The sequence below is a fragment of the Notothenia rossii genome, assembly GCF_949606895.1.
Source record: "Notothenia rossii genome assembly, chromosome: 4".
Lineage (NCBI taxonomy): Eukaryota > Metazoa > Chordata > Actinopteri > Perciformes > Nototheniidae > Notothenia > Notothenia rossii.
In genome coordinates, this window is record NC_136902.1 from 42,569,697 (window position 1) to 42,580,103 (window position 10,407).

Consider the following 10,407-nt stretch of genomic DNA (forward strand, 5'->3'; position numbering starts at 1 on the left):
TTGAAATGCGCTATTTAAAATGTTTTTCGGCTGGGAAGCGTTTTGCACTTCACGCAATCAGCAGAGTCTTCCTACCTCTTGGAATGCACACTTGAGGGGCGTGACTCACTGAGACCTGAGTTACAGCTGCTGGACTTTGAGCAGATCTGAGATTTTAAAATCTCTCAGAAATCGCAGTTTTAGCTACAATAACTACAGAACAATTATACAGAGTAGAATAAATTAAACAGAGAAGTCTATTTAAACAAGAATATAACTTACAGTGATTGCTGAGTCAGTATCGATAGTGTCCTCACCGAGTCTGGATGCACACTATTATAAGTTTCCCCCAAGATTTTATTTGAAAATAGCAGGTCTACAAGCTCACAACACGTCGCGTCGCGGCACGTTGTGATCTACTATTTTCTAATAGTTGCTGTATAGGTTTAAAGTTCTCATGTGGCCCACTTCACTTCTTTTGGGCTTATTTTCTCTAGACCTTGTGGCTTGTTTGTGTCCCTCACAGAATCTGGCAACACTGGTTGCGCATTGCATTGTGGGTGCTTTTGCGCGCTAAAAAATATCTGTGGCCGCCATTACAGGAATCCCGCACTGAAAGTGAACCTGAAAGTCTGCTCGGTAGGTTGGTTCATTGTATTTAATTTGGGAATGGAACCTCATTTCTTAATCAAAAAGGACATTTATGGTAAACATAACATTTGTGTTAATGTTAAATATTTGTTTTATTACGTGTACGTCTGGCAGGTAACTCTCTTCTAACTGGCCCCAGTTAGAATATAGTCCTTAAGCAGTATCCCCCCGTGCAAAAGTTGGCCAGTTCATTGAATTGATAGGTAAAGTTTGTATTTATGGTTAGTTTATCTTCGCAGGTTTGTGTGTTGTTGTTTTATTAGTATCTTTCCAACCTGGCTAACGTTAGCTTTCATTGGCACAGTGTTTTCCCCCCAAACACCGCGGTCAATACAGCTATAATAGTATCATGTCGACTAATATATATTCGATAGGCTTTGTTGACATTTGAAGGTGTGTGTGTTATGTTGTGGTTACATTTGGATTAAAAGTAGTATTGTAAAAGGCCGCGGGCTAACGTTAGCTTCCATTGGCACAATGTTTTCCCCCCAAACACTGCGGTCAATACAGCTATAATAGTATCATATCGACTAATATATATTCGATAGGCTTCGTTGACATTTGAAGGTGTGTGTGTTATGTTGTGGTTACATCGGGATTAAAAGTAGTATTGTAAAAGGCCTCGGGCTAACGTTAGCTTCCCGTTAGCTTCCATTGGCACAGTGTTTTCCCCCCAAACACTGCGGTCAATACAGCTATAATAGTATCATATCGACTAATATATATTCGATAGGCTTCGTTGACATTTGAAGGTGTGTGTGTTATGTTGTGGTTACATTTGGATTAAAAGTAGTATTGCAAAAGGCCGCGGGCTAACGTTAGCTTCCCGTTAGCTTCCATTGGTACAGTGTTTTCCCCCCAAACACTGCGGTCAATACAGCTATAATAGTATCATATAGACTAATATATATTCGATAGGCTTCGTTGACATTTGAAGGTGTGTGTGTTATGTTGTGGTTACATTTGGATTAAAAGTAGTATTGCAAAAGGCCGCGGGCTAACGTTAGCTTCCCGTTAGCTTCCATTGGTACAGTGTTTTCCCCCCAAACACTGCGGTCAATACAGCTATAATAGTATCATATCGACTAATATATATTCGATAGGCTTCGTTGACATTTGAAGGTGTGTGTGTTATGTTGTGGTTACATTTGGATTACAAGTAGTATTGTTATTAACATAGCTTCAACGTGCTTTGCGCAGCACCTGTAGGAAGCTTCTGTTGTGAATTCCTATAGTGTGATCCAGTCTAGAGCCCGCCTACTGTATCCGATCATTTGCACGCACACACATATGCAAGAAACGTTTCCGCATCCGGAAATCAACTAGCTGTCTAACCTTCATGCTTTATTGACTTGAGTTTAGTTTGCCTATTGATTCTGTCTATCCTTCACCTGGCAAATTCAGTCTACTCAACATGTTGGCTTGTAACATTTGTGGCTTTAACTGTCGGTTTTCGACCGATTACCTGAAACACTGCAGATCACACAGAAATATTAGTAATGTGTTTTTTTTATGTGGCCATAAGGACTGTGGAAGGAAGCTTACCACATACAATAGCCTTGCTGTGCATATGGCACGAACACACTCAGACAGGAGCAGACAAACTTGGAACCGTAGTGTGTCTGTACAGTTGAAGTGCTCATTCAATTTTTGCAGCACTGAATATGCAGATATTAAAAGTCTTGTGTCTCATTTGAGTGGTCACATTCATGAGGGTCTGACTGTAATGTGTCCCTTTGATGGATGTTCTAAGACGTTTAATGTAAAGTCATCCTTTTCAGCGCATATCTCCAGATACCACAAAGGGTGGGATGTGACCAAGATAGCCCCTGTTCATATTTGTGAACTCGCAGAACGGTCTTTGCCAGGTGAAGGATCACATGTAGAGCCTGAGCCTAATGCTGTTGATGCAGAACACAGTGACAATTTTGGGAGTGATCAAGAGAAAGACACCTACACAGAGAGTCTTGCTCAGTTTTACTTGGGGTTGCAGGCAAAGTATTTGGTCCCAGCCTCCACAATTACAGAGATAGCAAATGAAATGAAAACTCTAAATGATATTCAACAGGAATATACCATGGATGTGTTAGCTCGTGAACTTGAGCAGTATGGTGTTCCAACAGAGACATTAATATGTCTTGGGAAGAGTGCATACGAGCAGAGCCCTATGCACAAGGCATTGTATGAAAATGGTCCTTTAACTACGCAACACAGAAGGCAGCAATATTACAAGGCGCACTATAACTATGTTCAGCCTGTTGAAGTCAATCTTGGGCACAATAAAACAGGTCAGAAGAGGCACTATCATTACATTCTAATACTGGAAACCCTCAGAGCAATTCTGAAACAGGGAGGTGCAGCTCAGCACAGTTCTAATCCTCATGTTGAAGATGATGTACTCAGTGATGTCACTGATGGGTGGGCCATGAAATCGAATGCCATGTTTTCCTCAGATCCAGAGTCTTTAAATGTGATGCTATTTCAGGATGCATTTGAGGTGGCTAATCCACTTGGATCTGCCAAGCAAAAGCACAAGGTATTAGCTGTGTACTTCACTCTGGCAAATTTCCATCCACACCAGCGATCAACTGTTGATCAAATACAGTTGGCACTACTCTGTATAGAGAAAGATTGCAAAGATTTTACAGTGGATACAATTTTCAGTAAGCTTGTGTCAGACTTGTGTGAGCTTGAGGAAAGGGGCATATCTTTTGAAGGAAAGATCTATAAAGGTACTGTTGCATGCATAATGGGAGATAATCTGGGCTCTCACACGATTGGTGGGTTTACAGAAAATTTCAGCTCAGCTGAATATATGTGTAGATACTGTTTAGCGACAAGAAATGAATTTCATTCTAACCCTCTCACGGTTTTCACTCATCGAAATCCCGCTGATTATAATGAGTCTGTGCAGTTACTGGAAAGTAACCCTGAAATGAAAACGCATCACGGTATTAAAGGTGACAGTGTTTTCAACAAACTGTCTCACTTTCACGTCTGTCAGCCTGGACTGCCGCCCTGTCTTGCACATGACCTGTTTGAGGGTGTGGTTGACTATGATTTAGCAATGTGTTTGCAGTTCTTAATCAAAACAGAAAAGTGGTTCAGTTATGAGGTCCTTAATGCCAGACTCAAATCATTTCCTGGTGAAAGCAGCAACAAGTTAAACGCTATTCCCATTAAAGGAGCAAAGCTTGGAGGCCATGCAGCCCAAAACAGGTGGCTTTTGAGATTCTTGCCTATTTTAGTGCATGACCGTATTAAAGATGCTGACAATGCAGTATGGGAACTGGTACTTCTTCTGAGGGAGCTAGTTGAATTTGTCTGTGCACCTCGCCTTTCAGAGTCGCAGATTGCTTATATGAAGGATCTGATCGAACTGTATGTGGAATCGAGGCAACAGTTATTCCCACGAGTTAAACTTAGACCGAAACACCACTATCTGCTTCACTATGCTCACTTGAGTTTACAGTTTGGCCCACTCATACATACTTGGACGATGCGCTTTGAATCGAAACATTCTTATTTTAAAAGGTGTATTAGGGCAAGTAAAAACTTCAGAAATGTAACTAAGTCACTTGCTGATAGACATCAGTTGTTTCAGGCCTATCAGTCTTGCGGTAGTTTATTTAGCCCCCAGGTTCAAGTTTCAGACTCCACCAGGTTCTATCCTGAGCTCTATGACCAAAGCATAAGGACAGCAGTTGAAGAATTTGGACTTGACTCGAGTAACTCAGTTGTCACAGAGAAGGTCCAGGTTAAAGGCACGCCATATGGAAATGGTATGCTTGTCTTACTGAGATATGCTAAAGGACAACTACAGTTAGGACAAATAGCGAGCATTATTATAAAAAATGAAATGAGTGTCCTACTTTTGCTTCGGGGAAAAACTGCCAGCTGGGTTCCTGAGCTTGGAGTCTATGAAGTTGATGAACATATGTCTGATATGTTCAGCTGCCAAAATCTGGACAAACTTAATGATTATTATCCACTTTCTTCTTACCAGAGAGGTGCGAGGTTGCTCATTCCTCTTAAACACATGCCAACATGGAGCTTGTGAAAGAGTTGGTTAAGAAAGCCATACCATCGCTCAGTAGTGATAAGATGGATGCACTCATGGCTAGACTGGTGGAATTAGGAGTTCAATGTGAAGATGACCTGATCCTTGTGGAGGCCCCGGACATTCAGGACACTCTGCCACTCATTCAGTGCAGAAGACTCGTTAAAGCTTTCCAAGGAGGTACGTTTTTTTATTTGTAACCCTAATCTGCACAGTACTGAGGGGTGGACAACACCGACAAAATCAAATATCACCATTATGTATTTATGACTATGTAATGTTAACAGTAGGGTAAGTTCAGTTCATTCTTTAAAATCAGGAAAACACAACAGGTATCACAATATGATACCCAAAATCCTATTCAATAATCTCATATGATATATCAATATATTGCCCAACCCTGTATACTGTCTGTACAAATTCACAGACCCTTAAGGGTCCATTTGTACCCCTGGTGGTCTCCAACGAACACTGAAAACCAGTGTATTAATTAATTAGTAGCATTGGTGATGTGGTTAATTTATGGGGTATGTCCTCCATAGATTCACAAGCTGCACCACAGTTCAGAAGCCCTGGCCCTGGCCCTACATCTACACCTCTGCCACAGAGTGATGATCTGTCCCCAACACCACCTGAAGCACCACCTGCCCATACCCCATCTGCCCACTCCCCATCCTGTGAGCCATATTCCATACCATGGCACAAAATGCCCTCAAAGCTCATGGATGTGTTGGGTGAAAAGAAATGGGTAAAGTCGAAAGAAAGACAACAGATGGTTCGGATCGTTGTTGATGATTACCTCCATAAACACCCTGTAAGACCTGGTAGATCCAAGCTGATGGAAATCGCCAAGAACATTGTAGGACAATATCCTCTATCTTTCAAACAGACAGAGCCCTTTGGAAATATGCCGTTTGCAAAAGATGGTTGTGGTCCTCTCTTTACCCAGCTAGAAAACAGAGTTGAAAATATTAAGAGAACATCAACTCCAGGAAAGAGGCAAGCAGAGGGTGGAGAGGGTGAAGTTCAGCGGAAGAAAAAGTCAAGAAATTCCGATCGTTATGGATGTGTGGAGTGGGATGTTGCTGTCAAGGGAACTGAGAGTAGAGCAGAACTGCTGTCAAAACGAAATGAATTGAAAAGTGCCTTCAAAACCCATGATCCTCAGGTAGGGCTCCAACCATCCATTATGTTCTTGTGTATGTATGGATTACTTTTTGATTGAGTAATGGAGAGGCTAATATTTGAGTTTCATTTATTTTTGGTATATCATATCGTATATTATATTGATAATTTGTTTTATTATTGATTGAATTTATTAGTTTGATTAACTGTTGCCTCATATCTTTAGGAGTCATCTGTTCGAAAACTGATGGCTGAAACATATCCCATCCAGCGTGAAACCATCAACGACGGAACCAATGTAAAGGTCCTAAAGGAAGAGTGGCCATTTCTATTTGAAGCTGCTCACCTGTTTGATCATGCATCTAGACTCCTTGGCTTTTCGGTACAAAACAAGCTGGCACAGGAGCTTTCCAAAAAAGAACCGGGTATCAACAACTTCCTTGACACCAAAGGGATGAAGATGGGTGAAGGTCCAGTACAGCTGATCTGTGGCATTGTGAGATACTTCAAGGAAAACCCTGATCACCTTTTCTGCAAAAATGAGGTACATTTTATGGATTTTAAACCCCACTTTGCGCTGCTGATAATATCGAAATTGGTAAACCATCTCTCCTGGAAACGAAGATAAAAGGAAATCAGTAAAATCCTTGATTTATTTTCCCGACCAGGAGAGAATCCCTCATATAATTATACACTTCCATCCCGGCAGAGCTCCTCTGTCTTGGAGGACCAAATGCTGTCCCCTAATAGAACAAGGTCTTGTAAGGACAGACTTTCCCCCCCTGACCGAAAAAGATTCTGATTCTAACATTAATCGATTATGTTTGTGTAAACAATATTTTTTTATAACTACTATTAACATTATTGTCTATGGTTGCCTCTGATACAGACGCTGGCAGATGGTCTATTTGCCTGCCTGACTGTGTGTTTGCGTACATTGGAAACATAAAATCAACACATTCATATGTGTATCTTTGTTGTTTTATTTTCCGAAAACAGGACTCCGCAGATGCTGAACTCAGCCTCCCCTGTACCCCATGCATCCTAATCAGAGGTTTGTAGTTGAATCATTTTTGCATCCCAGCAAGCTTGGAGATATGTTCTCCATTTGTTCTTAGGTTTACTGATGAGACGATTTGTTGTGATGAAAAGGTATAGAGTTGGTTGATTTTGTTTTGTAAATGGTGCTCAGAACTATGTTGATTAGGGCCAAAATCTTTAAATTTAAGTACACTTGTATGTAAAGTCTGACAAACTAAATGCAGAATACCTTTTCAAAGTATGTGTTGCTTGTTCTTACCATAACCTGTGTTTGGGCTGAGTATGGAAGATTTGGCACGTGTGTACGTTATTATTTTTTAAAATTACTAATACATATTGTTTTTGTGATCTATGTTTAAGGTGACCATCTATTCCAGATTGCTGTTGATCAGGAAGTTGTGAATGACCACATCACCTCCCCCATTGTGGCCCTGAGCTATGCTTTCTGCTTGTTTTATGTCTGCAACATTGAATATCCAAAGGAGATGTCTCTTACCCTGGAATTCATGCAAAGGTAAGCAGCTCATTGTTTTGAAATGTATAAGCTGGGGTATTCAAATTCTGAGACTGAGGGCTTCCCACCAGACAAACAATGTAAAAAGGTATCCACTCATCGTCCCTTAGATTACTAGCATAGTTGTGCTCAATTCCAGGATGCTTATGGGGTCATGATTATTAAATATAATATATATTATATGTTTTGATCCCATTGACACTCTACAATCGAGCCAAGATATTCATTGCTCTTTGACAGGGGTCTTCAATGTTGTTCAGTCCAAGGACCCCTTAGCTGAGAGAGATGAACCAGGGACCCAAATACTGCCTAAAATTGTATTGCAGATTCAACTTTTTCATAGAGTTCATAGACCTGTTTGACAGCACTATCACCAGTGTTGTGTAAAGTTTGTTTGCTTACACATGATCTTTTCTATTGTTTGTTTCATGTTAATGTGTATTATCAAACATATAATCACTTAAACCCTCAATACTTAATACATTTTCCTATAACACAGGCAGCACAGTTTGCAGCTTCCTGTTGAAGGCCCATGCTCTTTCATATAACTTCAGACTACACCAAGTACATAGAAAAGGTCTGTCCTAAGGCATTTGGCATTTATTAGGCTCTGACACTGGGTGATTGGGAAAACATGTACAATATTCCTAACAACTATCTCTGAGCTATCTCTTTAACCAAAGACACACATTTAGGCTATTCTATGTGAGCTGCTTTTGTGACTAATATAACAAAATCCATACCAGGATTCATGCCCCAATGTTAATACTTGTTGTGTAACGTGTACATTTGCACCAAGTGTCACAGTTACCACTCCACTCAACATTTGACGCCTGTGCTCTTGTTGCAGATGAGCTTAGTGGTTGTGTCACACTTAAGATTGACTGAAATCTGACAAGTAGACTGCGATATTGAAAGTAGCAAATTTAGATGCAGTTTTAATGCAGTGGTTGTATGTGTGAAATCAAAATTGAGCAACTATGTTATCTATTTTGTGACTAAAATGTATATAGACTGTGTACAATCATAATCGATGCAAATAAATCAACCCTCTTTACCTTGGCTGCCTGTGAAGCTGCTGCAATGAAATCTGGACCTCCGTCTTTGTGCACTGGATCACAACTCGCCTATCGTGATTATGTGAATTGGTCTGCATTATGAGAATACAAACAAACATGATCCACCTATAGTATGTAGCCAATAACCAAAACCATTGTGGATTTAGTAACTCCTCCTGTCAAATGTTCACCTGTGCATTTAACAAACTATAACACCGCACACTGTCACCTCTAAATTGTATATGTATGTTTAACAAACACACAACTCCACGATAAATGTAGCAAATACTAAGACATTTTACATATAAAATATAGAGGCTGCTACAGTAGGCTGCTGCAGGCTATGTCACAGTGGTGATTATGACAGGAAAAGTCACTAAATACACTATATAACCTAGTTTGTCAGCACAAAATAATAGTTTTGTTAATTCATATTGTAAAGGTGCATAATGTTTGTATTCTCAAATGCAAACCTATTACCACCACCGAGGAGTGGTGATCCAGAACGGGTTCAGACGGACCAGAAAGAGGTCCCACTGTCATTGAAACAATCTTCCCGGACAGGACTGTTTACAACAGACTCGCCGGCCATTTTTGACGGCTCATGTAAATTATATATTTTTTGGTCACAAAATAGACCATGCAGTTCCTCATTGTTCATTAATTTTAGACATACATTTCAGAATAAAAGTTTGTTATCAATCGTCACAACTTCTTTCAGCACTCGTGACTACTAGCGACTACTACTAGCTGTGCTACTCATGCACTGAGTTAACGGTGCCCTGAGATCGTTCATTGCACCTACAGTATATCCACACAAGTCACAGGTGCACGGGTTATGCTGACATTTCCAGTATAGTATGTTGGTGATGAGCAGACTTTAACAGCACGTTGTCTGAGTTGCTCAGCTTACAGGAGCAAAGTGTTATTGTAGTAGTAGTATTTTGCAACATTAGCTGTAGATGGAAACACACACACGGGCATGGTGGAGAAAACAAATGTATGCTATTTTAGACGGCTCCACTCCTGTAGAGCCACACTACAAGTAGTATCTCAGCTTTGTCTGCATGTTACTCTTTAGTTTCATTCATTTAGTTGCATGTGCACCTAAACATATTTCTGTTTCCTTAGAGTTTTCTTTGGAATGAATCCTGACCGAGGGTCCAAGGCTGAGATGAAGGGGAAGAAACATCATCAAATTCCTCCAAAACTGTCGGAGCTCGTGACTGAGCTGAAGGAATTTGACTGGCACATGTGAGCTTTCCTCAAAGCTCAAAACCGAACTTTTTGGACTGGACTTTTGGACTGAACATACCAACACACACACACTTAAAAAAAAAAAAGTTTACTTTTTTAAAATTTGTCATTGCATGTTCTCCTATAGGTTGGGGCAGCGCCTGTCAGCGGGGAATGTTGAGTGGGAGGTGTAGGACGGAGTTGCTACATCCTCTTGGAAGGGGCTCCTCCTTCCTCACTGACAGGTGAGCCAGTAGGGTGCAACAGCAGTGGCAAACAGTGGGAGGAATTTATAACTACTAATTTGATCTTGAGGCGCACATGTACACACAGCCCAACCTCTAACATCATGGTGTTAAGAAAAAGGTTATTGTTGCTGTTATTTTACATACTTGAATGTATGTTCATGTTAGGGTTTTACAATTTTATGGAAATGTCTTAAAAAAAAAACATTTGTATGGCACTCAGGTAGCGAGGGGTAACATTATTGCCCACCACCACAGATTCTTTGGGTTCAAATCCCCCATGTTCGGGGGGAGGGAAGTTGGGAGGGTGATATTTGTCACTGCATGTCCTCCTACAGGTTGGGGCAGCGCCTGTCAGCGGGGAATGTTGAGTGGGAGGTGTAGGACGGAGTCGGTACATCCGCCTGGAGGGGGCTCCTCCTTCCTCACTGACAGGTGAGCCAGTAGGGTGCAACAGCAGTGGGAGAAAAGTTCAGTTTTTTCATTTCATCATTAAAT

At 40.8% G+C, this 10,407-nt stretch overlaps 1 protein-coding gene across 2 annotated transcripts; it reads left to right on the plus strand.

The window, feature by feature from the left end:
• Nucleotides 1–518: 518 nt before the first annotated feature.
• Nucleotides 519–10,155, plus strand: LOC307034637 (uncharacterized protein). Of its 2 annotated transcripts, XM_079673462.1 has the most exons (7): nt 519–618; nt 4,637–4,870; nt 5,233–5,858; nt 6,042–6,359; nt 6,815–6,869; nt 7,217–7,370; nt 9,560–10,155. In XM_079673462.1, exons 2-7 carry the CDS (start codon nt 4,678–4,680, stop codon nt 9,684–9,686), a joined length of 1,473 nt encoding a protein of 490 aa, XP_079529588.1. In that variant the 5' UTR covers nt 519–618; nt 4,637–4,677; the 3' UTR covers nt 9,687–10,155. The 2 variants fall into 2 exon arrangements, with proteins under 2 accessions (XP_079529588.1, XP_079529589.1); XM_079673463.1 differs by lacking the exons at nt 519–618; nt 6,815–6,869; nt 9,560–10,155 and having other exon boundaries at nt 4,510–4,870; nt 7,217–7,352.
• Nucleotides 10,156–10,407: the final 252 nt, after the last annotated feature.

Excerpts from the sequence above, each read along its gene's own strand:
- LOC307034637 (XM_079673462.1), top strand. The coding sequence starts at position 4,678 with ATGGAGCTTGTGAAAGAGTTGGTTAAGAAAGCCATACCATCGCTCAGT. Across the intron at positions 6,360-6,814 it reads ACCTTTTCTGCAAAAATGAG|GACTCCGCAGATGCTGAACT; the intron begins GTACATTTTATG and ends TTCCGAAAACAG. Across the intron at positions 7,371-9,559 it reads ACCCTGGAATTCATGCAAAG|AGTTTTCTTTGGAATGAATC; the intron begins GTAAGCAGCTCA and ends CTGTTTCCTTAG.